This window comes from Branchiostoma belcheri, unplaced genomic scaffold, assembly GCF_001625305.1.
Source record: "Branchiostoma belcheri isolate BF01 breed outbred unplaced genomic scaffold, Haploidv18h27 scaffold109, whole genome shotgun sequence".
Lineage (NCBI taxonomy): Eukaryota > Metazoa > Chordata > Leptocardii > Amphioxiformes > Branchiostomatidae > Branchiostoma > Branchiostoma belcheri.
This window is the reverse complement of record NW_017802480.1, coordinates 545,112-572,866: the sequence shown is the minus strand read 5'-3', so window position 1 is coordinate 572,866 and position 27,755 is coordinate 545,112. Positions and strand designations below refer to the sequence as shown.

The window sequence follows — 27,755 nt, the reverse complement described above, 5'->3', positions numbered from 1 at the left end:
TGGAAACATCGAACTTCGGCTTGCAATGGCAATGTTACTATAAAAGTTCTAAACACTTGACATTAGGCTGTCAGTCATATTCAAACCTTTGGCCATACACAAGGTAAGAGTTGAAGTGTCCTACTCCAAGCCTTGACATCATGCTCAGTAACTTGGTAGTGGGAAAAGACGCGTACTCAAACAAGACTTGATGTTCGTTAATATCTTCAAGGTTAAGGGTAGAAAATCTTTGCAGTGTTCGCTGCAAACTTCAAGAAACGCACAAAATAATCTTCTAGATTTCTATAAAGACTAACTTCGTTTAAAATCTAAACAGGAAGGAAAATATATAAATGATCACGATGTTGTTTCATGTCTTCCTCACCTGGTACGACATCGCCGTTGTAGTTGAGTGACACGTGGTGCGTCTCTGCCTCCTGCGGGATGAACTTGACTGTGTGGTACCCCGGACCCATCTCCTCCACCGTGCTGTGTACACGCCGGTGGTTACACGTCACTTCTGACGTCAGCGTGCCCTCTCCGGCACGGGTCGTGTTCACTGGGATGGCAAGTCATTTAGATAAAACTTTTTAGTGTATTGGGTAGATGAAAAGCACAAGTATATACATTTAGATTATTGTCATGTAAAACTGTTCGTCTTTTGTTGGCCGTTGTTTGGCTGGTGTTTGGGAGTAGTTCGGGCGTAGTTGACAGTGAAATTCAACTCAGATTTAACTCAAATTCGAGTTGATTCGTATAGAAAGGTAGGCCTGACCCAAAGTTGGTCAGACTGCTCCATATTTTTGGCTAAACTTGGTCGGATGGTCTACGGGGAAGGTTCTGAATGTTAAACATCTGTAGTGTATTAATAGGACCAAAACTGCATTCATGTGATATGAAAGAACCTACAATATGCTTCTTTGGTTGATATAATAATCAAAGGCAGAAAAACAGGAAAATAAAGATGTCTACAGTTGCCGTACCGTTAAAGGCTGTCTCTGCGTCTATCTCTCCCATCGGGATCCGGCCCACCTCCACCTTCCTGGCGTCGTACACCTGGCACACGAACGGACTGCCCTGCACCTGGTTCTTACCGTACGTTACCACTACGTTATGGGGTCCTGTACAGGCAAGATGAATGAATGAATGAATGAATGAATGAATGAATGAATGAATGAATGAATGAATGAATGAATGAATGAATGAATGGGTGAAGGAATGAGTGAGTGAATGAAGGAAGAAGGAGGAATGAATGAAGGAAGGAAGGAACATTGTTGCTCGACAGTTGCACATGGTGTAAAATAAATGCCAAATTAAATGACAAGTCTTGCTTACCCTAACGTAAATCTGCACAAACTCTGCACGTAGCTCATAGTATATATGGGATGTCTTTCTACTTACCGACATCCTCTGGAATGTATTCTCCTGTGTAGACCCCAGAGCCCTTTAGCTTGGAAGGCACTGTCTTCATTGTTGGATCCAAAACTGCACAAAGGGTACAAGAGCACACGATGATGTCCACATAAAACTTATATCGACATTTAAAAGATTGTATATTTGTTTCATTTCAGATCAGATCACTGTCATTGTTGCTGTCATCAAAGCATAAGACATCATTACACATAGAAAATTTGAGGTGATGAGATGCATATGGTAGTTTCTTTGTGTTACCTGATACGAGCAGCTCGACCTGATCACCCCCTGCCCTGGTAGTATCCACGTTGAACGTCGCGACGTTACCGACAGGTACGCGTTTGACGCCGTCTCCGTACACGCTCACCTGCCGACCGTCAATGACGTTACACCTGAACGGGTTACCTGTATCGAACAAGATCAACGTGTTTTATCATTCTGTCAATTACCAAATTCTGCAAGTATGGTAGTAACTACTACATCCTACAGCTACGATGAATCTACAGTATCTTACTCATTGCGTGCATCCTTAGCTTTTGGAGTGTCTTGTGTGTTTCTAGGAGAACCGAAGGTCTAAGGTAAGTTCCTTTTCTTGAAGATATGTTTTGTTCTATGGCTCGAAGATCCTAGGCCTTTCTGTGCCTTCTTCTAACTAATACGACTAACAAAGAAGTCTATGCCTCTACGTTTGCCATACCGTTATTAACACAACACCACAGACTAGCTGGACTAACTACACCACGGCACTATAGCTAACAGGAGGTGAAGCCTTCACCTGTCTTTGTCCATCCCCCAATGTATTGAAAAGCTCAATAGATAGACAGATAAATAAGACATTATGTTAGAATAGCACATCTATAAATCTATCTGATAGATTCCTACTAGCAACTGAATAGATTGTTAATAGATCCCTAGCTACCCTAAAATTTCACAATGTGCCTAGATCTATATTATAGCTGTTGTAGAATGTTAGATTTATATGACCTACAACAGCATGGTTGTGTGTGCATTGCATAGTATGTGTACAGAGTAACGAAAATACCTACATTTATTATGACATACTATTTCTAAATTCACATTCAAATTTCTCATATGGGATGTACTTTGGCATCATAGATTTACCCACTTTTGTTCTGTGTCAAAGAATAAAAGAAACAGAGTGTGATCCAAATATCTTAATTCGTTCTCTTTCTTTTACGTTTCTGTCCTACACAGTTGTAACTACTATGTAGCCACTGGGGTAACACAATCTAAGAGACAGAAGAGTAGTTGTAATCACCAGGTACGAGTATATCGTTGTGCTTGACGAAGATCTCGTGCGGGCGTCCCTCCTGTGGAGTGAACCTGAGCAGGTACCGGTCCTTGTCTGTAGACTGCAGGTAACACGGCACCTCCTTACGGGCACAGGCCACCGCAGCCGACAGCGTGCCCTTACCGGCTTTAGTAGCATCGACTGGGGAGGAAAAAAATCCAATTATTTATACAACTTTTAATCTAAGGTGTAACAACTGTATCCATTTGCATGGTAGACTACAGGTAACACGGCACCTCCTTACGGGCACAGGCCACAGCCGCGGACAGCGTGCCCTTACTTGCTTTAGTGGCATCGACTGAGGGGGAAAAGAAATCAAGATATGGCGTCCAATTGTTTTTGCATTTTTTCATGTACCATACCAACTGTATCCATTTACATGGTAAATTGCAACAAAGAAATACTGTGGGCCCAAAGAAACTCGCTTGGATGTCTATAGCTATTCCAATAAACTAAATATCATTGGAATATTAGATGTCATTTTGTGAATGTGTTTACAATCATTCTATGTGATAGATTGCAAAAGAATAAATATATTGCAGGTCCAAATACAGTCACTAGGATGTCCAAAACCATTTTCACATTAGATTAAATATTAAACCAAATATCAGTGAAATCTATCTACAGATTATTTAGGTATGCCGTTTAACAAAGCAACAAGCAACTCTATTCGGCCAAAATAAAGTCACTGGTGGAGGTAAATTATGAATTTGGGTCGCTGTTGACAAGTAGGTAACATTTTAGTGGTTGTAGTCACGCTATCTCACTCACTGACTACGATAATCATAGGTTCTAGTAAATTGGTGGCTTAATTTGCACGCGAGTGGTCGGTTCCAGAAAATGACGTCACTCACTCGGGACGGCTACTTCCTGTCCGATGTCGACTGGGTCGTCGATGGGGCCGACCCGCACTGCGCTTGCGTCGAACACGTAGGCGGTGAAAGGGCTGCCGGGAACGGGGTCTCCAGAGAAGTTGATGGTGATGGTGTGCGGTCCTGGGAAGTGAGAGAAATTCTGTCAGCATTGTAAACTATGTAAATTGATGTTTATATAATAAACAACAGAACGGTAAATTTAGGGACAAATGCTTACCACAAGCGACAAACTATGGGTTCATATAAACATAAAGTTCAACTGAAAGTCTGTTTAGTTTTAAAATTATCTATTGGACATCTTTTATGCAAGCAGAAAGTTAACATCCCATGATTTGAGGAATAATACCCATGTAGTAGACTGCCAGTTATTTTATGTTTTTCTCATGGAAAATGATAGCAAAAGTGATTTTAAGGTACTCTCATGGAGTAACCTGATGTGCTACTAAAGTGCTCTGATGTAATACTAATATATTTGTTGACACGACACACCTTCAGAACAAAAACACCAATAAATTTGACCTCACATAAACCCATACGTACCCACTTCAGATGGTATGTAAGAACAATCATAGACCCCGGACCCCGTCACCTTGCATGGTATCGCCTGTAAAGTGGGACCTGTGGACAAAAGACAACATTGTCCTGTTGTACTCATAAAACAAAAAACCCTGCAGGGTAGAACAAGTGGCTGAGATAATTACATGATACTCTAATCGCATGTTGGTCTCTAGACAGTGTCAAAGAAACAACCCATGTGTAAGTATTTTATTTGCATCGCTTTCCAAAATATAGATAACAATTTAGCAAAAAAATGCAATTTAGTAAAAAAATCAAATACTAGCATACTTGCTGTTATGTTGATTTTGAACATAAGTTGATTGATTGATCGATTAATCTATTCAATATCGGTTATCATAAACATGAAATTTCCTCATACTAACAGATAATTTGTTGATTTCATTATTTCAGTCATAGTTAGTTATCTGATCCTATCTCTGACCTTAATTCCCAAGTTTTAAACTCTGTACTTGTATGTAAACCTGTACTTATGTGTATGTCTGTCTTATGTATTTGTATCGCTAATAGCAGGCCATGCCCCATATACTACATGTTATAGGGGCTAGAGGGTATCTCAATAAAATCAAACTCAACTCACTTGTCAGGGATTGGCTGAAAACTAAAGTGGACACTTCCCAACCTCTGTAATCATGGTGGTAATCGACGACTGACGTATAGAATTACTTGCTCTTAACCGTATTGAGACCTCTGACCTCTCAGCAGTTTTATACCCTATGTTGTATTCTTATTTCCCATGTTGTATTTCATTTGCTATGTTGCATTTTATTTGCCATGTTGTATTTAAGTTACGTTATGCTTCTTGTATATGTATGTATGTATGTTTGTCTAGTATTCAATGCGACTCCAGGAAGACTAGTGTTGTATCATTGATTTGTACGCACTAATGGAGATCGACCAAATAAACAAACAAACAAACAAACAAGCAAGCAAACAAACAAACAAACAAACAAACAAACAAACAAAGAAACAAACTCACTTGTAATGTTGATGCCGAGGATGCCACCCTGTCCAGCCCGTGAAGTGTCCACCGTGAAGTCGGTGACATTGTCGACGGGCAGGAGTCCGCTCAGCCCCCGCCCCTGCGCAGTCACCTGCCCGCCGTCAATCACCTTCACCACGAACGGGTTACCTGTGGAGCACATGCTGGCGATTAGCTATGGCCTCCTTCAGTCTATGTTTACCATGGTAAACCTTAATCTACAGCTTTGACCATGGCTGAACAGTCCTATACGAGAACGACAGTCTTTGCCACATAGGAACGGGTTACCTGTGGAGCACATGCCGACAGTTAGCTATGGCCTCCTTCAGTCTATATGATCATGGTAAATCTTAATCTACAGCTTTGACCATGGCTGAACAGTCCTATACGAGAACGACAGTCTTTGCCACATAGGAATGGGTTACCTGTGGAGCACATGCCGACAGTTAGCTATGACCTGCTTTAGTCAATATTGGTCATGGTAACATCCTAATTGTTAACAGCCATAGCCAAAGCTGTATGGGTGAATAGTCCTATACGAGAATTACAGTCTCTACCACAAGTCTGAGTGGTTCAAACATTACAGTCCGGTCTTACGCAGCTTGTACATGCACGTACATGTACACAACTGGTGTGTTACGTCTAAAGGCGGTTTACAGGTTATACGAAACAAACAAAGAAACATGGGGTACATCTGTAAGCTGACTCAGAACTGCCAACAATTAGCCACACATAAAACCCAACGTTGTCCGTTTGTTGACTGTAAACACTACGCGAAATCACTTTGAGGCCATTTGAGAACATCAGAACTGGCAACCCACTAATTCACTGACCAGCAAGTCTTTTAACAAAAAAAATGCAAAATACCAACTTCCAAAAGCAATGGGGTATGCAAAATAACGGTATAAAGTCGTATTACTCATACTATGAACTGCCTTTCGCAAGAATAAGGGTTTTTTTTAAAATGTAGGGATCATGTAGCAGGCCCATATCATGTTGATTGAACATAGCATTTTAAGCAAGCACGCATTGTTTGGTACACGGTCATTTTGTTTTACGCCAAAAAAGGACAAAGTAGGGGGTTGACATTCGACCTTGGCCTAAATTTATAAGTACTAAACCTTGAGACTGGGTTGTACTACATTCTTTCTGTCCCCGAACCTGTACACAACAATTTGTCCGGCGGATATTGCAGCTTCACACCTCGCACAATTATTCCGTGCACTCGATAAGTGGCCAGGATGCCCTGCGGTTATATCGTCACTTACGGCTCGGCTCACACAATCAGGCTTGGGGTCAAAACACTTGGGTTATGTGCACGCTACCTAGCCTCTACCATGCAGGCATCAGAAGCGGTTGGGAAGAATAGAAACCCGAAAAGACAGATAACATATCAAGGGAGTTGGTCCGCAAAAAAAATATAGTGTGCCGGACCCGAACATGTTATCTGTCCATTTGGCCAATTTTTCTAGCCGCTTCTGGAGACTGGTAGAGGCTATATGCTACCATCTGGTAGTAAAGCTTTGTTTACCAAGGCCAACCAAATCATATGGTACATGACATGCATGATCGATTAGTAATAAAGGATGTGATGTACGCTTTGAATATTGCAGAGGAACGAATCCAGAAACGGTGGTGCAAGCTGGTTATGAACCAACAAACAAACAAACAAACAAACAAACAAACAAACAAACATGGATTAGTGCCACTTGTATCAACCAAGAGTTACATCTTAAATATTACGTTGTGCGAGGACCATACAAAAAGTGATCCATTAAATTGGGTATGTAACACACGAAAATACACCAAACAAACAAACAAACAAACAAACAGACAAACAAAAAGAGGTACCTTGCACATGATTAGACCTACCGCCCACGTCTTGGTCCCCGAACTGCACGTCGATGTTGTGAGGTGTCGGAGCGTTTGGGACAAAAGTCAGTAAGTATTTCCCGTCACCCGCCTTGGTCAGCCGGCTGGGGACCGGGCCGTTAGGACCATTCATCGTTATCAAGGGGTCCCCTATACGGAACATTGGGTTAGTCAGTTAGTTAATGCAGTGTAGTAGTAAATGGTAGTCTCCACCAGGCCTTCCTGCGGGTTACAGGATTCGTAGAATTGGGCAAAAAAGGTTAGAATAATTGGCCAGGATAGTCAAAAACTCTACGATGGCCTGGTCAATCATTCTTCCTATTTGAATAAAGTTAATTGTTGCTGAACCCTCGGTGTTAGTCTGGTGGAGACTGCATATCAAGTGCAGAGTGAATAGAGTTAGCGTTACCACATTAAGTTACATACATGTGAAATGTGAATAAAACCATTAGACACCTGGTGAGTTGAAACGTACAGACATATTGGAACTTTATTGTATATAGTAACAATTTCAAGCCACAAACAATAAGTGAATGTTTTCTTCCATTTTGTTTCATTAAGTACTTGCGCCATGTTAAATAGTCTTTGAAGAAATAAATGTATCTTAACACAGCAACAGATGGTCAGTACTTCCAGTTTACCAAGGTGATGTAGCTTAACATAAAGCTATGGTCATCATAATTAGGGCAGTACAAAATGAAACGCCAGTATTCGTGTGACCTCCAACGGTGTTTGTTGGTTAGGGACACTTGAATGTACTAAGTACATGTAAGGCTGAAGGACGGGACTGATGATATTGATAATGGACGTCCTTGTACCTGTATGTAAGTAGACACATGACTGAATGCCGAGACTAAAGGCAGCTTAGACCAAGGAGGTCCCTTACTTAGACTTGTAATGACTACCCCTGTACCTGTATGTAAGTACACATGTATGACTGAAGGACGAGTGTAAGTACAGGCTATACCTGATAAAGCCCACCCCTGCACATACATGTATTTGAGTGAAGGACGGTAGTGAGTAATATGCTGAGATGGCCACCCACTGACAGAAACAACTGGTCATCTGTTAGGCTTTCTTTCATGTGTGAATTGAATAGGTAATCATTTGGACATTAGAAGGCAGAAATGACATGTCCTGCACAATGCTGTCTTTGTTATACTATGTGAAGATGCGTCCATGGCCCTAATTATCCTAGTTTCTTCGGAACTGCGTATACTGATAGTTTTTTTATAGTTAAAGTCCCCGTATGTACTCTTTTCCGTGAGACTCAGTTCAGTGCAGCTTGAATATATCCTTGCTGTAAATAAGAAAGCTTTTTTATTCACAAAAATGCATATAGTTGCAAACATCCAAAAGCATTGACTGGCTCTCTTGATGACTGTATAATGTTGGGTGCTATTTTGCAATTCATACTAAGCTTTATAAGCGGGTTCATCCATCTGTTGTATAGTTATGTTTGCGGATTATAATACGCACATTAGCACGTGAACACTTTTTCATCAGTTTTAGTGAACCACCCTTGAGATAAGGTGATGTGAATAACCTTGTGAATGTCCTACAGAGCAAACCCACCCACCACACCCTAAACTCTTCACATAAAGAACACAATACATGTTAGGGCGTTGACTAAATGACCAATCAAGAATAGAACATATTTCCTCGTAACCCACGCCCAACGAAGAACAAGACCACAAATGTTCTTCTTACGTAGCCTCCATCAGGCCTTCTTACGGGGTTACGGATGGTGGAATTCAGCAAAAAAGGATGTATAATTGGTCATAAGGGTCAGTCCGCGTAGAGGTTAATTTTCCTCTCATCCGAATGAACTTTACAGTGGCCAAACTACCCTGTCCATTCATTCTCCCGATTTGGCTAAATTTTACAGTTGGTTGTCCGATGAAGACTACATCTTACGGGTGTTTCCCTGCCATTGCCTCCGGAATACGGTCATATCTACGATGCATGCATCTCTGTTTTCAAAAGAGTCTAAGCCTTGGATCAACTTTGTCTGCACGAGTGCCCCCTTTATTTGTGTTCGCCTGCTGTGACGTAGATCTACAGCTGATCTCCCCGATACAATAATCCCGCGTGTGCAGTATTCTCTGTCAGCGCACCTTTCACCTTTTAGGAAACGGCGTAATGCTTGTCATAATAATCATGCACAATGGCGAAGAGTTGGAAGTGCGTTAAGTGTGAGGGTGGCAGTCATTTTCTGCACTTGTGTTACGGTAGTCTCTACCAGGATTATAAAGTGACTGGAAAGAGTACAAAATGGCCAAAGAGATAACATACCAGGGGAGTTGGTCCGCTAAGACTACAGTATATACTCCTTTAGCGGACCAACTCCCTTGGCATGTTATCTGTCTATCTGGCCAATTTCTACTCTTTCCAACCGCTTCAAAAGCCTGGTAGAGGCTAGCGTTATGGCAAAGATCAGTCCAGTGCGAGTGGGCATTTAGTATTATAGCAGTTTTTAAATGTGTAACATTTTTGTGTGTTCACATATCCAACTAAACGTCAATAGCATGCAACTCCACCCCAAAGAATGCCCTATAAGATAACAATGACATGCATATTTACCGCTAACGACGCGCTTCCACCCTGCCTATAGCTAAGATCGTTATCTCAATGGAGTTAACCTCTGACATAGTATCCTTACTAATCATAGCCTTCTCCCCAACACAAATTACTCCTTAACAATGATCTATTAAGCCGTTTAGTCTTCTCTTACGCAACAGAGAAATAAGTGCGCACGAAGAGACTATAGTTAAGCCTATACATTACAAACAATTATGGCTGGAAGTTGACCTTTGAGATTCCAAGGATGTTACATTGCCCTGAGGTGTTGGCCATGGGGCAAGGTTCTGATTCTCAAACATTTTACTGCGTTCAATGGCAAAAAATGTGCTCCAATCTACAAAATATTTCTAATAATAGCCAACATGTGAGTATGATATATATGCAGGGTCTCCCACTCTTAATGGCACTCGAAGAACTTGCAGTCTACAAGTGACTATCTTTGCATAAGAGCCACCCGGTCATCGTAACCTTTACATTGCAGTCCCTTAGATCGTATATTTTCCACTGATTCAAGCATGAAGAATCCTGTCTATAGTGCCCAGCTGCATGTCTACAGTAGCCATCTTTTTCGAGTCTTTTGAGTGGTAACTGTAGGACGAGTTTGCACTCTGGTTAGTTCCTAAATCCTGGTTGCCCGCAAAACACGATAAATTGTCGATGCCAATTCGATATCCAACTGCAGTGACATTCATTGATAAAAGAAATCTTGAAAATTCCATATAGTTACTGACGTTTCGTTTTATATGTATGAAACGTTACTTTCCCTTTTATACCTCCGATCAGCCTTAGACTTCTTTTAAACTTCGCTACGTCACAAAGCTTAGAGAATAAATCAACTAAGATTCCACGCCACGTCACGCTAACCACATTTAAATTTAAATTTGACAGGACACTTTTATAGTGCATGGGACCTGAATCATAATGGTTGTGTCACAACCTTTCTTTTCTTTATACATTTTGAGATGACGTTATACTTGTAAGCCAACACACTTGTCGAGAATAAATAGTAGGGTTATAAAGTTGTAGCAAAGCCGCAGTGCACTACTAGCTACTTGAAAAACCATGATCATGCTTCACTCAGTTGAGAATGACTGCTTTCTTACCTTATTTACCCCAACTTATTGTATTATGTGGTGAGCCTAATGCTGTATGGATAGACAGAAGCATCATAGTCGCATTTGTATGGTATGTGTCTAATGCTGTAATACAGTATGTATGGAAAAAATATTGGAGCTAAGCTTTTGAAAGGCCATATCAGAATTTTTTCATTATCAGATCTTCGTTTGCATATTCGTATTGCTGTTGAGAAAACCCTTAAGACAACGACCATTTGGTGCGGTTATATGATAAGTTGCCTTTTAGCTGCCTCTTCACCTCATGAGTGCAATACTATGTTAACACTTGACTTTTGGTGATTTATCAAACCGGGCGCCACCTTATTGGGGGTGAGGTCGCAGTTATGATTCACCAACACCGCAATTAGTGAGATGAAATTCCTCTGCACTGCCTTTGTCCCCGACATCATGTCGACTGAATAATTTAGAAGGCACAAAAAGGTGGGCCTTCACTGTAAGTACCTGTCGTAAACTGTATGAAGAGCCACCGAAGACAAATTTGAGGATAAACACACCAATTGTGATTGAAATCAATTAACGAAAACAGACGGTATCACAACAGTTACATCGGATGTTCACCCGCATATAATTGGTAAACAAAATATTTCAGGGGTGAAAGGTTGACTCCCCTGAGGAGGGAAGAAAAATGGCCGATGATCCCTTCCCTGCAATTTACATACCATTCCACTTCTGGAATGCTTCAATGAGATAAAGGACATGCTTCTTAGTTGAATCACGATCGTATTTCAGCGTAAACGTTGCCAATGATCAGAGAATCGTCCCGAAATGGACGGAAAGAGCTCCGTGAGTTAATGACATGTTTCCGAGCGCAGGACAAGTCATCTGTCAGCCCAGAGGGGGTTAAGTTGGAAAACCTGTTCGATCCCTACTTAGATATAACGTACGGTTGACTAACGCGACAAATACATAGCTATGATACACATCAAATATGTGGAGAAGAAACGTATCATGCAGCAACATCTATAATTGGCTAATGACACGGTGCTTGTTTGTGAAAACTGGATCCATACCTGCTTTGAGCAACATCCACTACGTTTCGTCAGTCACTGTGTAGCGGATGCTACTTGAAACGTCTGACAGTTATCAAAAAGCTATCCAATTGCTTTAGTAACAGTTTTCTTGTGTATCTTATTACGTGGATGTATGGATGTCTAGCCTTCATCGACATACGACATGTTTTGTATCTGCTTTGTTTGGAGGAAAATGTGTGGACTACGTAATGCCACTGTTGATGTATAGATATAACTGTCTATTCACAGGACCTCGCGGTTTTTTGAAACACTTGGTGACAAAGATACTTGCCAACAACACCGTAAAATCCGCGCTACAAAGCTCGGGGGAAGTGAAAACAAGCAAAGAGATCTTCCTCGTTTCACCTGCTTTAACATCTTATGGAGAGGATACCTTGGATTTGAGAAGACAAAAACAATCCTATGCCCCAATGACTGCAAGATTTACTCTAAAAGTGTAACTCTGTAAAGTATGTGAACGTGTGAACCCCACACAATACCCGCACTAATATAAGGTTCTTTTGCATGTTGGTATATGGATGTGACATTAGCAATATTATATCAAGAAACTCGTGATTACCGTAGTCAAATCTTTGACATCGACTACAAGATTCTAAATTGACTTGTTACATGTACGTGTAACAACAGTTAGAATACATACTTACAAAGATTTGAAATTATGCAATCATTTGGTCTTATAATGATGCATTTCTTCGGTAACAATAGAAAATGGTGATACTCATCATCATCTCATATCTCGACGATCTAGTTGCTAGGATGATAATACCAATACTTATACGAACATCAATCGACTCTTTCAGAGATGGTTTTGTTGTCGGTAGCTCAAACAGTTTTGGTTTACGACTAACAGTTTATCATAAAGTGACATGATGTAGAAAATTACAACGTATCACGGACAAAACTCTCAGACTATTCAACCGATAGTCTTAAAAGAGACACACCCTAGCTATGGGACTTAAATCAGCTGACCTGTTTTGCTTCCTTGTACAGCAATGAACCATCTATAACCGTGCGACAGTCACTGGTTACAAAATATACACGAATTTTTAGTTATTTGAACGCCAAATTTTGTACAATGTTTTCACATTTGTATCTTCGCTTTTAGGTTAATCAGCTGCTTCCTAGAAGCAATTATAGCTTTTAAAGATGCCACAAAAATGTACTAATGTCCAAGTAGTACGTGCAAATTTTGGAGTGTCCAACTATCAATTGTTCTAGTGATTATAAGCCATGTCGTGTACAGTTTATGTAAGGCATTTTGAAGCACTGGACACTGTGAGTGACATATGGATAGTATGTCGACACGCAAGCCCTTATATTGTATGTAAACAATGCAGCTGAAACCCTCAATGAATCATTTGGTAACACAGGTTCTATGATAGGGACGTTGAACGCAGAATCGCAAAGATATTTTGGTGTGATATGCTGGATTTTTTGGTGCGATATGTTGACAAAAACATCAGAAAGGATAGTAAAAACCCCGCAAATATTTGGTCTCCCCTCCCCCTTGATGATTAGCAATGCTGTGTGGTTGAGTACATATGAATGGGACTAAAGCTGTCCGCTCATTGGAATGTCGTTTGACGGGTTGTCTGCGCGCCTTCGACTGACACATCTGCCCGAAAATCGTAAAAAATACGTTTCCTTTTCCCTTGTCTGACACAGTTTTATCCCATCTTGATCACAAAACTATGTGTACTTCTTAAAAAATGTCAAGTCAGAGACTCAGTGATGTAAAAACGCGAGTTAAAACCCACCTTGCGTAGACATCCTCTAGGTGAGAGCAGTTGGGTGACCTCCCCTCGTATCGTCCGACAAAAACACACCGACACTCCTCGCGTTGGCGTCGCCCCCAATGCTCCCTGCTGTCACAGATTTTTCCCGGCTTCAAAAATCAACAGCCTACAACGTCCTGCTTTGTTATTTTCTGACAATACGTTAGGAAACAACCGCGCCGACGCCCATTGACACTAGAAGACCTGCCCTCCGTAGTTAAAGCCTAATGCTACCACCTAGCCATCTGATTCTCGCACAGGTAGCCTTTATTGTCACCGCCTGGTCTCGCGAGAGGTTGCGAGATGTTCGAAGCTCAGAGGTCGGCTCTAGAGGTCACGGAAATGTCAAAAGAATCACTTTTGATCGCTCGTCTGTCATTACTTATTAATAACTACCCAGTGAATACAGTGCGGGCGAGAACTACGCGCCCTTGAACACCTTGGTAGGCTGATATGTATTTTGTTCGCTATTTTGAGGCGTTTCTTTTGCGTACAATTATATAGCAATAACAATCGTTTCACATTTCAGTATTAAAAAAAATGTTGATATAAAATATATTTTACCAACATGGAATTCTATGATCAACCTTATTTGATGAGTCTCTGTTGTCAAACTGCCATTGCCGATTTATGTTTACACTTTACATACGCCTCTTTATTTTTTCGAAGTGTCTTGCATGTGCATGGGAGATTATAGTCAATATAAATTTTATTCACAATAAAAGTAATTATCTTCTATAGTCATACATTGTCTGTATCAGTTGTGACTTGTTGTGTTCTTGCTTTCGTCGCATTAGAGGATGATGCACTTGTTGTTCCTGCTACAATTCAACTAATATAATTTCATTTATTCCAACATTATTTGAGAGTAAAAAAGGAAGTTCAATTGATTCATTTTCAAGAATTGACATACACGTCGGGTATAGAATTTTCTTTATTTTCTTACCTCTTCACTACAGTTTTGATACATTTCTAGTATCTTTGCATAGTTAGATAAGACGAGATGGCATTACGTTACAAAGCTGTCCAGAGCACGAGTGTTCTTTAACATTGGTCCTCGGGCTTTATTGGTGTATCCATGTATTTTGTTGTTTGTAGGTACGAATGCTTAATTGGTATGAAATATGCGCTTTGCACGAATGCGCTTTATGTCACTTTGCAGGCACGCCCTCGGGCGACGTTTTACACGAATTACACTCAAGGCATATCATTAGGGACGATCACACTTACGAAGTAGGTAAGTATGATTACAAAATGTAAACATCAAAATATTGTAGCGACATTCTGAAAACTGACACGTCAATTTATCGTATTAAACTGAGCAGGAAAGAGGCCGGTTGTAGAATTCTACAGGGATACATACAACAAACAACTTTTACACATTTTCTATTCTGTTGGTGATTTTTACACTCCTCTTAACCTAAATATGGAGAAAATGATGTCTAAAAATATGGTACGCCGTATACGGACTGGAATAAATAATGACTAACATTGTGGGCGCAATGATAAAAGCAACTCCAAATTACATACGAATTATGATATTCAATTTTTACAATGTGTTCCATCTAGATGTAAGCGAAAATTCAACATATAAATGACAGTTTTTACTGGTAGGTTTGGAGTTAGTTTGGTACATAAAATGACTGACTTCGTATGTGGTTATTGCAAGGTATCTACATAAATAGGTAAAAAATAAAATAAATACAACATGTAGCAATGGTAAATAAAATACTGGCTAATGCCGTTTTCTTTAACATATCAGTCTCAATACCCTGCTGTGTAAAAACAATTCATACACCATTCTGGACATTTTTTTGGTTCAACGCTTGACAGTACGGCAAATAACTCTAGAATTACTGCATATTTAAAGTTTGTACAAATGTTTAACAAGGATAATGTCACTGAAGTTTATCATACTTCATACAACTATATATATACTAATTCGGCGACTATCACGAATTCTATCTTCCCCATATTATCTTGACTTGTCGAAACTCGACCTGGTCGACCGTCTTCTCTGTCGGGATTTGTCGTAAGACTTCGCCTCGTCCGAAGACCCGAAGACGATGACCTCGAACGGACTCTCGTTGATATTCTCGTCCGACCATTTGATGGCGATGACGTATTTGCCCACCATCTTGGGGGTAAAGTTCACCGCGACTGCGCGGTCCTTGTCCGGCAACGGCCTTGACTCTAACTTGAATGACCCTGAGAAAAAAAGTTCAAACATTTTAGAATAAAAACACGGAAACTGCTAAAATATACACTCTTTTGAACCCACAGTCAATAAGCATAGTAATTATGCCTTTGATGTGGAGAATAAGTTAATAATCTTTAAATTTGGTTCTCGAAATCAAAGTAGCGCACCGTCAAAAAGCCACTTGTGCGAACAAAGGCATAGGACACAGTGCCCGACACAGGTGAAAAGCTTCTGTAGTAGGATTTGGTACGTAATCAGGTGTGACAATGCGCCCTGTGTTTCTGGTTAATAGATGGATTTGCTATTGTTGCAGATCACATTCAAAACAGATGGGAAACAAGATGGCTGGCGAATGTTTGTTGAATCTTTGATCTCCCCCTTTGTGAGGTGCATTAGCCACCTGCGATGTGCAGCGGACAACACAAACACTGATGTCGACGTGGGACAGGTAGGAAACTACTGTAGTTGAAAAGGAACTGCTCAGTGTACAATGTGTGTGCGTTTGTGGGGGACGCAAGGAGGCGCAATTTTCCCCATGTCAACCTGTCATATATTCAAAGACATCCTCTTTGTTTTCAAAGGGTCTATGTATACACCATCTTTTCCTGATATGTATACCTTGGTTGCTAGCGTCAAACATTTTCTGTTTGTTTTGTACTAACACATTGTTGCCATGAAGACTTGCAATAGCCACAAAAATGCGTTTTGCTCTTGCACGAAATATAGAACAGGAGTTCTAAGAATCATAGAACAGGTGTTCTAAGAATAATAGAGCAGAAGTTCTAAGAACTATAGAACAGGTGTTCTAAGAAACATAGAACAAGAGTTCTAAGAATACCAACATGACCTCGAATAGATTCACCATGTATCATCTCTTACTCCTATTTTTACATCACCCCTCTCTTCCTATGAATGAATATGAATTATAATCAAGTTCCCTTCCTTACCCGGTTTTGGCCCGTCCACCTTAATCTGCAGCTTGCCTGGCCCCGCCCCGGCCGTGTGCACCAGGAAGTTCCCCCTCCAGGCGCTGAGCACGCCGTGCTTCAGACCCGGCCCGAACGCCGTCACCTTCTTAGCGTCGGGTCCTCCAGAACTGGTCGGGACCGGTGCGATGTCCACTATAAATGGGCTGCCTGTTGTACACAAGAAATGTAAAAATCATCAAGAAAACTCATAACCAAAGTCTCATTTGGAAAGAAAGACACAAACAACTGCAGTTCCAAACGAAAGTGCTAGGAGACATCATATTCCCTTCCCTGTGAACATACACATACACACACACACACACACACACACACACACACACACACACACACACACTGACACAAGCGTTCGCATTTAAACATGGCAGTCGTTTTACCTTCAATTTTCTCTCCGTTATACTTGATGTCCAGTTCATGCTTCCCGGCCTCCTTTGCGCGGATCTTCATCAAGTAGATCCCGTCTTCCTTCTCAGTCAGCTGCACGTCAGCCTTCCCGTTCGGCCCCAGGCAGCGCGCCTGGAGCAGACCTGGTAAAATATACAATTATGACAGATTAAAACTTACGTATATTCCAACTTTTACTTTTATTTATATCTCTATTGCCATGGCCAGTTTGTATAGGTTTGTGAACGATTTCGGTCCAGTTTAGGACTAAGGTGCTGTAAGTGGTAAAGGTAAATCCTAGAATTTGCTTCTGTATTTTTGTAATGTTAGATGGCGACATGAACATAAGCTCCGGCTTGAGTGTGTCGTCATCCTGTCCACTTTGCTCCTAAATGTTTTAATAAAGAAAAAAAAATCCTAGAATGGGGTCATTTTTACACCTGCAGAGGTGCCAGGGGTATTCTGACGGTTGTGGATGGAAAGTTTGCGTGAGGATAATGTTTAGCCCTGTGACGCATCAATCTTGCCTGTGCGGAGGCCGACCATGTCTGAAAGCACCTTTGCTTCATGCTCTCGGTCTCCAGGGAAAAGTATGACCCAGTTAACTAAATAGCTAAAAGGACAGAGTACAGTAGTACCTGTGGCTAGTAGCTTGTTCTAATAAATTTCTTAGAACTCCTGTTCTATATGTTTCTTAGAACACCAGTTCTATTGTTCTTAGAACCCTTGATTTATGTTCCTTAGAACTTCTGTTCTATGTTTCTTAGAACGATGTTCCATGATGTTCGACTGTTCTATTTCATGGACGCAATGCAACCTTTTAGCCTATTTTGGTCACATAAAGATTTTAATTATTAAGGTTTTATTTCATGGATGAAAGACAACGCTTTGATCTATTTTTGTCCCATAAATGTTCTAATTATTAATAAGGTTTAAGAAACACTGAAACACTAGTATCCATCAGACTTCTTTTGCAGGCTAAATAAATCGTAGAAATCGGTCTAAAAAGGGTATTAATTGGCGAGAGAAGGTAGCCGGTCATCGACGATCAAATAGGCCTGCAGCGCCTGCAAAAAAGTCTGGTGGAGACTACTGAAAGACCAGTACAAGCCGTGTCCCTACCCCCCGCGCCGGCGTCCCGTGGGTCTATGTTAGCGCGGATGGTGCTGCCCAGCACGGCTCCTGTGATCCCTGAGAACCGGACCCTGCTCACGTCTATCGTCTTCTTCACCGTGATCTTAAAGGGAGAACCGCGGACCTCCGCATCGTCCCAGGTTACTTTGAGTCGGTACGTGCCTAATGTGAGAAGGTGCAATGACAAATTCTTAGATTCCACATTTATCGATCATGAAGATCGGTACTATGTAACATCTGACAGTATTCGTAATATCATGGATATTTCCTTAATTTTGCATTTTTTTTGTCGTTTTAGAACCTTTCCCAAGACATCATCGTTACATGCATGCATTAGGTCGCAAGTAGTAATAGACAAGGTAACGGCACATTGTGATAAGTAAGAGTGGCTTACCTTGTTTTTCTGCACAGTACAAAGCTCTGTACTTGTCCCTTTTCTGAGGGAAGGGCATGAGAGTGACTTCCACCTCCTCCTCTCGTCCTCTCAACACACACATTGGTTCACCTATAGTAGAAACAATATTTTAATATCATGTGTAATTATGAATCCACTTGAAGTCGAATACTTACTTTTCAATGTCGTTTTTGGCTGAGGTACCTCAACTGAATTCAAACAATCTGCCAGGCGACCAAAATCTGATCATATCGAGGTCTTGAAGATCTACCCATCTTACAAATATCAATTCAATCCTTCTCGAGTTATCGCATTCACACAGACACTCACACGAACACACCGTCAGGACATACCCTCCCCAAACCATAAACTTCTTCCCTCACTCAACCTCTTTCAAATGTAATAAAAAGCATCAACAATATCAGCAATGTACCTGGCCCGGCGTCGCTTCCATCTAGAACGAACTCGGCCACTTCGTTGACGAAGGCCTCCCGAATGCCCGAACCACTCACGACGACCTTGTTCGGGTCGGATCGGTATCCCCTCGCGTCTCCATATATGGGGCTACAGGGCAGCTCGAAGTCCAGCCATCGGAGTTGTATAAAATGTTCACCTAAAACACACAGCAAGATATTATCAGCTGATTGCTACTTGTATACTACTTGTATACTTCTGAATAAAATGTGATATTGCAATGTATTCTTATGTCCATAGAAAACACTCAGAAGAAGCAAGGACCTCCCTGGAAGAAGAGAGACTTACGAAGCTACCTGTAACTCGCAATAAAACACAAGCCAACTGAAGAGAAGATCTTTAAGATATATTTTATACATCGCAAATCCCATATACAATGCATTGACTGAAGAATGTTTGTAAGTGTAATTAATGTTCTTACCTTCTTCTTTTGGAATAAAGGTGACGTATTGTCTCCCGTTGTTTTTCTGTACTGTTTTGGCCCTGATGTCTCGAGAAGGACCCTGGACTATTGCATCTAAGATACCTGTAAGTAAGCAGATAACAAAATGGTAAAAGATCAAGTCAAATGTATTACCCTAAAGCAGCATCGACAATCAATATAGGACGGTATTATATCTGAGCAATTTGAGCCTGATGATGAAGATATGAGTAACGTTCACGCTACATCAGTTACGTTACGGATAAAAGTGTATCAGGACAACCTGGGCAAAATTGATTATGGAGTGATCAGATTTGTGTCTCACCACTTGGCGATGGAAATCGCAAGACCTTGTTAAACTCCAAAATAAAAGTTACATTAAGGCCATGTTGATTTGATTATATGGATGACATCCTCCGGGAGCCCCAAAACTGATGCGCGCGTGCGAATAAAAAAAAAGTTTTGCAAAAAAAAAAAAGTTGTTTTCATTATGAAATCTACGTGGTCATGAGGGTTGAACAAATGGGACAGAATATGGTTTGGCGAATAATCTAATCTTCAAGTTCATTTCCTTACAATTTCGTCTTTTTTCGTTTGATTTTGGCATTCTACGACATTGGTATAGTTTTTACTTATTTTTTTGTAACTTACGGTATATGTTTGCTCATTTTGCAACTATTTTGTACGATTTACAGTATGGTTGAAAACTTTTTTTTTTTTTGGAAACGGCCGAAAATTCATGCGCGCGCGGATGTCATCCATATAATCAAATCAACATGGCCTAAACGTGTTGGAATGGGTGAAAGTTGTGACCCTCTCCAAAAGAACTTCTATGAAGGATTCTTACCTCCAGGTCCTGCATCTTGCACGTTAAACGGAAAAGTGAACTGTTCATCCACGGTGAGAGACAGGCGGTTGGTGTTCCCCATCAGCGCCCGCCAGTCACCTAGGAGCTCCACTTTCTTAGGGTTCACCACGGTCACTTGGAATGGACTACCTGTAGTGGGAAAGAAGAAAAGAATTGGTGCACTTAACACTAAAACTGTTACTGGATAGATTTTGAAAAGGCTGTCATTCAAAACTGAGTTTCAAAATCCATCCAGTTGCTTGAGTAACAGTTTTTTTAGTGTATTTCGTTACCTGGATGTCTAATCTTAATCGATGGTGTACTTAACAGCTTTGTGGGGGAAAATAAAAGGAGACAAATGTTCAAACGACCCTATAGTCGACTTTTGACCTGAATTCTTTTCAATACATAGATTACCATGGTATTGTTGGCATTGTATTAAAAATGCTAACATTACAAAACAGAGGAGACGTACTTCAGTATTACATTTGATTTTGAACCACGATAGCTACTGACCATAATACTTTCATTCGTATCAAATCATTGACTGTAGAAAGGTAATGCTGATGAAATGATATTAGTTTAGTTTACCTTCTATTTCGTGCCCGCCGTACTTGGCGTGTATTTTGTAGGCGCCGACCTGGCGGGGAGTGTAGGAGGCGTAGTGCTTGTCTCCGCGCCGGTCTACTGTGCACGGGATCATAGTACTGGGACCTGGGGGATCAACGAGAAAAGGATGAATGAATGAATTCATGAAGGAATGAATGAACGAACAAGAACTTTCAGAATCCCGGAAGTATTTTGGGGTTTGAAGTTCATCCTATTTCCTGTGTCTGACTTTTTGCCTGTTATACGTACCCTCCTACGAGCTGTCAATCTCCTTTGTTCGTATAAACATACACAAAAACGCACAGCTCAGCAACCCAGAGCGCTCTTTCCCTACCCTGGGGTATTGAGTGAGCCATAAGATAGAAAAGTCCTTCATAGCCTTTGAGAAACTGTGCAAGGCACATTTAGACACTGGGATAGAAAAATGAGTGGACGAAAATCCTTACCGAACACTTGGATTTCTAGAGAAGACCTCGGATGGCCTGTCGTGTCGACAACAAACTCTGATATCTTCCCCTCCACTGCCCTCTTCAGCCCCTGTCCGTACGCCGCGATCTTTTCTTTGGGCTGGATGTCCTGGTCTGGAACAGGGATGGAGAAAGAATGTTAGATGTGATCTAGTCGGTCCAAACACGGATCAAGTTCCTAGTCAACATTGACTGCAATCATTTTTGAGCGTTTTGACAATAGCGAGGCTAGAACAAGCCTGTAGCTACCATGATAAATAAAAAGGTCTAAAGATTGAAACGTTCTTTCTAGTTCAATTCAATTACTTACATAATAAAGAATTTTAACCAGGTCTTCAAACTGTTTACGACGTTAATTGTATTTATGTAAGTCTATCCGTGAAGCATAACAGATCGGTTGTAACGTCGGTAAATTGATCACTTATGCTGGATGGAAAGTTATTAAGATTATGGCCATGACTTATAAAATTAATATGCAGTCAGTTCTTACCTCTCCAGTAGTCAGGTTCTGGTATAGTGAATCCTCCAGGGCTTGGCGGCGTGCGAGGTCCGGGGCTTCTAGCGGCGTAGAGCGCCGCAATAGGGTCAGATCTCCTCGGGCTAAGGGGCTGAGGAGGTCTCCGTGGACTGTTCGGCTCATTTCGTGTCGGGCTGTTCGGCTCGTATCGTGTCGGGCTCACGGGTTCGGACTGTCTTCGGCCGAGAGGCGGGTGGTCGGGGGGCCGCATCTGGAGAGATTTGGGTCTGTTTGGCAGGACTGTGTCGTCTTGTGGGTATATCGTCGGGCTCTGGACTTCTATGGTGGTGTTGTAGCTTTGGCCTGGTCGGACTTGGAACGCAAATGGGCTTCCTAGAAATAACGAGACAGTAGTCTTGTGATGATGATGCATATTAGAGCTCAAGTTTAGTCCCTTGAATTAGTCTATTGTTATAATTACCAGTGTTTGACTCTGTATATTGTTACAATCACTGTCTTTGCTACATGCATGTTTCCTATGTCCACAAACTTGCCTTCCGGCACAAACTTGCAAAGAAATTTTCATTTAGTACTGATGAAGTTATCAAAACGTCGGGAGAGAAAATCCGTTTTGTTGTTTGGTTAAGAACCCAGGATAATCTAACGCGTAACACACACAGATCTAAGATTCTTCAATACAGTTGTCTACATCTACCGTCGCTATTCTAACAGATAGAAGGCGTTACCTTCAACATCGAAGCCGTTGAACCTGACCACGGCCTCGTGTGACCCGGCTACTTTGGGCTGGAAATGGCAGTTATGTTTCGTGCCGCCAGGGGGACCCTTCACGTGACATGGGAACGTTCTTCCCGCACAGTTTATCTCAACTGTCGGGGTGCCTTTACCTACAGCAGCGGTCTGAACTGGGGACAGGGAGAAAAAACATGTATGTAAATATACGTTGGCTTACAAAAATGTAGTACTTCCATTGTCTGTTGCAAGGAAAAGACAGACAATTGGTACATGTGCAGTACAGTCATGTCTATTGTAGTCTATGGAAAGTCCCTTGCTCTTTTCAGTTGATCAAACTTTACCGTCCTGTTCAAAGGATTGCCAATCTTTCCAGTAGCGTGAATTTTAGGTGACGCACAACGGGTGGGATTCAAACTCATAACCTTAAGATCCATAAGACAGACGTCCGTCTTATGAAGCTTAAGGATAACCTGTTCGTCCGAAGTTAAAGTTAGAGACACAAACTGTTAATAACAGTGCCAACACAGACAAGTCAACAAGAAGAAAGAAACAACATGGTAGATGAAACAATGGATATGAATATGAATAGTTAATGGAATGTCCCTTACTCCAGAAGCTCATCTCCTGCCCCACGGTTGTATCCTGGACGGGCCCCACCTTGACCTTTGACAGGTCAAAGGTCTGACAGGTGAAGGGACTGCCGTCGATGCTCTCCCTCAGTACGGTGACGACGATGATATGTGGACCTGATAATGGGATGAAACATAAACATTCACAATGCAGCAGAAGAACTTTATTGCATGGAAATTCCAGCAGGATCAAGGTGTGTCAAATTGTAAAGATTTGGAAGTCAAACTATTGCTAATATTGATCCTAACAGACTGATCTACATTTGATACTCTAGTAATGATAACTCGTAAACAGTATGTTATAACAGTTACTGTATAATGCGTCAGAAATATATAACATTACGTCGCTTTTGCAGAAAGTTGTTAATGTAAACTGACATTATTATGTAGACTAAAATTAACTCTTAACATGCTATCCGTCTACTGCAATGACGTTTACAAGTCACAAGAAGAGCTGGATATTACATATTAAAAAGGTTTATTATTATATAGCATACTTATAATTAATTACCTATTTCTGTTGGCGTGAAGTGGCACGTGAAGTCCCCCACACCGCTGTCACGTACTTTACATGGCACTGATGCTCGGCTGGGACCTGTGTGGATTGCAAGCGAATCAGAGTAAGACTTACAGGCCTACCTTTGAATGGTATAACTACTGTGAAGAAATACAGGGAGAATACTACAGAAAAAAATGATAAAGGGAGCAAAGTTTTGTAAACCACATACATACAAACGACACATAAAAAGGCATATAGCGCCTCAATCTTGTGATTCTTTAACACCTTTATCATGTGCATCATTTGCATCGAATACTATATTATTCAGTTGCCAGTACCCTTTATAGCCTTTGGGTAGCTCTAGCTGTATGTTCTCATCCATCCAAACAGATAAATAAAAGCTGTGCCAGCAGTTGGATACTGACGCTTGGCCTGAGCACATAGGTAGACAGGGACTTTCTGAGAAAACCACGAGAAATGCCAATCACTTACTGGTAACTCTGGCCTCTATATCCTTAGCGCTGGCCCCTCCTGCCCGGGCGGTATCCACCACGAACACGGCCTCTGTGTTGATGGGAGCCAGCTGCAGACCGTCTCCTGATGCTGTGGCTCTCCGCGCGTCAACCACCTGGATCTTAAACGGACTCCCTGTGGGTAACATGCAAATAACAGTGTTGCTGCATATCCGTGCATATATTGATAAAGATACAAATAGCTGTGGACAGTTATCATTAGCACGTATGATGGAGCATATTGTCGTAATACACTAAGAATGACTGATCAACAATTTTGACCGACAAAATATATGGTAACAGTACTATTTAAGGAGTCTGCTATCTACACTATTATCTTTACATAGCAAAAGGAACTACATAATTAGTATGACGATCGAAATGTACAGGAGACATTGTCTACTGAACAAGTTTGTGCAGAGCGCTAGCTGTATATTGGCCTACATAGAGTAAGGACATGACACAAATAGACTGAATGTCTATAGTATGTACTCGTCTTGGGTAAGACATCAACAATAGCTGTATATTCGACAATAAACTAACAAAGGCATCTTCTTGGGCTGTCTACAGATACAAAGTCATGATTATAGACATGAAATGGGAAAAAGATTTGGATGTTCTCACCAGGTACGACGACTCTGTTGAAGCTGAGCGTGACGCCGTGTGGCTGAGGAGTGACGGGTAGGAAGGAGACCAGATACCGTCCCAGGCCCCGGTCCATCATCTGGGTTTCTGTGGGAGGGTCCCGGATGATGCACTCCAGTTTACCTCCACCTGCATGACTGGTGTCGACTGGAAGAGTGGAATCAAATATTACAATCCCTTAATCTTATCTTCAAAGTTCATCTTTGTTTATCAAAGAGGCTAGTTGCAACCATCCTTCAACAAAGACGGGGGGCGCCACAGACTTGCTGCTACCCGTGAATCACTACTCACCGAGTCACATTGTGCCATCTGCATAACGTAATAGAAGGGTTGGATTGCTCATTCACTGACAAAGAGTTGTACAGTCGATAAGTAGGCCCAATTGCCAATTTCGTATGATCGGAGGCCATGGTGGCCCAACTCACCAGCTACCCAACTCACCAACGACGCTTGATTTCTACACCTATTTTCAAAAACATTTCGAGTCTTACCGAGAAATGACATCTTCTCGTTCAGCTTGGCTTTCTTGTCTCCTCCAAGGAGAACGTTGATTTTGCTGACGTCATACGCCCATGTCTTGAAGGGGCTTCCCTCGATCTCCTTACCGTCGTAAGTGATCTTGATCCTATGTTCACCTGTGTACAGGTAATACAAGATTCATGTATGTCTCCCTTATAGCACTAGGAGAAGTGTGGAAAATGACAAAGTGTTACTGATGAGATACTTTTGTCAGAATAATAAGTGGCTTGCTTTTATATCGTTTCATCATGGCAACTACAGACAGGCTTCATGTCAGGAGAGACAAACTGTACGTTTTCCGGGGCCCAATTCCCCCGGTATGTTATCTGTCTATGTGGCCAAGTTTTACTCTTGACAGTTGCTTCTGAAGTCTGGTAGAGCACTTGTATTAATGCAAGGCGGTTGGCTAGTATCAATTTATATGTCATATACGCGTACGTTTATACAGTGATTTGTTACATGACAAGCTGTCAGTCTTTCGTCAATGACAGGAATGATTTGAGTATAAACTCACCCACATCCACAGGGGTGTATTCTACAATGTGAAAATCGTCTTGTGGAGAAACTGCCGCCTCTACGTCATCGAAACCTGGGCCTGTGACGTCAACCTGCAGCATGGCCACCCCTGCGTCATCGGTGTTGACGAAGAAACTCGTGGGCTTGCCCACCGGAAGTGGACGGTGGTCCTCGATGCCGTCACCGGAAACGGTGACCTTGCTGACGTCAACAAACGTCACGACGCAGCGAAACGGGTTTCCTGTTTGGATTAATAAAACATGCATTCTTAGGGAGGCAAAGACCAGACTACAGAGCAATGGAAGAAAAGTAAGTCGTAAAATTAAATCGCTGTTCGAATCACGTGTTCTTTTGATCACGTGCCGGACGTAGTGGGCTATTTTTCCTGAAGAGGGTAAAGATATGAGACAAGGGCATTTTCCTCATAGAGATGGAAGAAAACCTAAGTCTCTTTCTGCTATTACCAGAAAAACTAAGAGAACACTTATTACCTGGTACCAAGGAACCGTTGAACTTGACGACGACGTCATGCGGTGACATTGACTTTGGCGTGAAGGTCACGAGAAACTTGTCCTCCCCCTGCCTGTACACGTCACAGGGCGTGGTGCCGTCACCGCTAGACACCTCAGCTTCTACGTCACCTTCTCCGGCGTACGTCGTCATCACTGCGATAGAACGATAGAATCAGTAAACACAAAATATTCCCTCGCAACAACACAAAAAGGCACGATGCAATTTTAAAGGAAGCAGAAAGAGGGCGGCTCCAAATTGAACCAAGATCTAGACAGGGTATAGATAACTTTTACGCCAAAGTCAGATGGCTTATTCACCAATCAAACACCAATTTCAGTACTTCTATCCATGGAGTTAGAAGGAGACTTCCATGGTCTATCAAAGTAAAAAAAAGAGCTATTTCAAAGACAAGACAATGTCTATTCAAGAAAAGATTATTTTGAGAAGACTAGACATCCGGAAAGGAATTCTTGCAGTGGAAAACAGTTTTTGCCAAGGAACAACTGACTGGGCAAAATCTGCAATTATAGTAAGTGGAGTATTGATATATTGATCATGATTAGTAAACCTTACCTGTGCTGGTGACTTCTTGTCCGACCCTCCCGTAACTTGGAACATCGACGGTGACTCGCGTGGGGTCATAGACATTCGTGGCGAAAGGGCTGCCGGGAAGGGATACTCCATCCGCCATGATGCTGATACTGTGGGACCCTTTATATTAAATATATAAGAAATGTGTAAGAAAATTGCATCGCTTACGTCGGTGAAGGTTAGACATCTAGGTAATAAGATACGCCAAGAAACAGTTACTCAAGTAACTGGCTATGATTTTGGAAGCATATCCAAAATCATATCCAGTTGCTTGAGTAAATGTTTTGGTATTGCATCGCTTGTTTTGCTCTGTATGTAAGACCTATTGATCAGCAATTAAAACTGATAGTAGTAATTCCATCAAGAATTACTAGAGCTTGCAGTTTCTGTTACCTTGTATCGGGTTGGTTAGGTTTGGTTGAGGTAAGTTTAGTTTAGGGATGTCATCTAGATAAAATCAATCAGAGTGGCATCGCGAAGTTTTTTGTCAACATTGTCAGTTTGGTAAATTTGACAAAAAAGATCCCAAAGTGAGGTCTTACCGACTTCCTCTGGTGTGTACTGTATGACGAGCTTGTCACGTGATCCGGTGAAGCCACATGGGACGTTCAGACCGGAAGGACCTGTCGGACAACAGGATGATTTCAGGAAAATTACACACAATGATTAGT

General features: G+C 41.5%; 1 protein-coding gene across 1 annotated transcript in view; it reads right to left on the bottom strand.

Moving 5' to 3' along the window:
• Nucleotides 1-27,755, bottom strand: part of LOC109481271 (filamin-B-like) — a 65,433-nt gene that overhangs the window by 7,765 nt on the left and 29,913 nt on the right. Inside the window, exons 17-45 of the mRNA XM_019783809.1 lie at nucleotides 27,627-27,707; nucleotides 27,067-27,204; nucleotides 26,472-26,645; nucleotides 25,979-26,221; nucleotides 25,437-25,580; nucleotides 24,925-25,092; nucleotides 24,281-24,436; nucleotides 23,801-23,884; nucleotides 23,269-23,406; nucleotides 22,654-22,830; nucleotides 21,941-22,300; nucleotides 21,430-21,564; nucleotides 20,966-21,088; nucleotides 20,375-20,524; nucleotides 19,528-19,632; nucleotides 19,066-19,245; nucleotides 18,633-18,743; nucleotides 18,227-18,400; nucleotides 17,098-17,247; nucleotides 16,682-16,870; nucleotides 7,010-7,159; nucleotides 5,135-5,287; nucleotides 4,120-4,197; nucleotides 3,559-3,699; nucleotides 2,672-2,845; nucleotides 1,651-1,797; nucleotides 1,381-1,464; nucleotides 963-1,100; nucleotides 365-538 (exon numbers count right to left, since the gene is read on the bottom strand). Of these exons, the coding sequence (XP_019639368.1) occupies nucleotides 365-538; nucleotides 963-1,100; nucleotides 1,381-1,464; nucleotides 1,651-1,797; nucleotides 2,672-2,845; nucleotides 3,559-3,699; nucleotides 4,120-4,197; nucleotides 5,135-5,287; nucleotides 7,010-7,159; nucleotides 16,682-16,870; nucleotides 17,098-17,247; nucleotides 18,227-18,400; nucleotides 18,633-18,743; nucleotides 19,066-19,245; nucleotides 19,528-19,632; nucleotides 20,375-20,524; nucleotides 20,966-21,088; nucleotides 21,430-21,564; nucleotides 21,941-22,300; nucleotides 22,654-22,830; nucleotides 23,269-23,406; nucleotides 23,801-23,884; nucleotides 24,281-24,436; nucleotides 24,925-25,092; nucleotides 25,437-25,580; nucleotides 25,979-26,221; nucleotides 26,472-26,645; nucleotides 27,067-27,204; nucleotides 27,627-27,707 (4,419 nt within the window). The remainder of the gene's footprint in view (nucleotides 1-364; nucleotides 539-962; nucleotides 1,101-1,380; nucleotides 1,465-1,650; nucleotides 1,798-2,671; nucleotides 2,846-3,558; nucleotides 3,700-4,119; nucleotides 4,198-5,134; nucleotides 5,288-7,009; nucleotides 7,160-16,681; nucleotides 16,871-17,097; nucleotides 17,248-18,226; nucleotides 18,401-18,632; nucleotides 18,744-19,065; nucleotides 19,246-19,527; nucleotides 19,633-20,374; nucleotides 20,525-20,965; nucleotides 21,089-21,429; nucleotides 21,565-21,940; nucleotides 22,301-22,653; nucleotides 22,831-23,268; nucleotides 23,407-23,800; nucleotides 23,885-24,280; nucleotides 24,437-24,924; nucleotides 25,093-25,436; nucleotides 25,581-25,978; nucleotides 26,222-26,471; nucleotides 26,646-27,066; nucleotides 27,205-27,626; nucleotides 27,708-27,755) is intronic.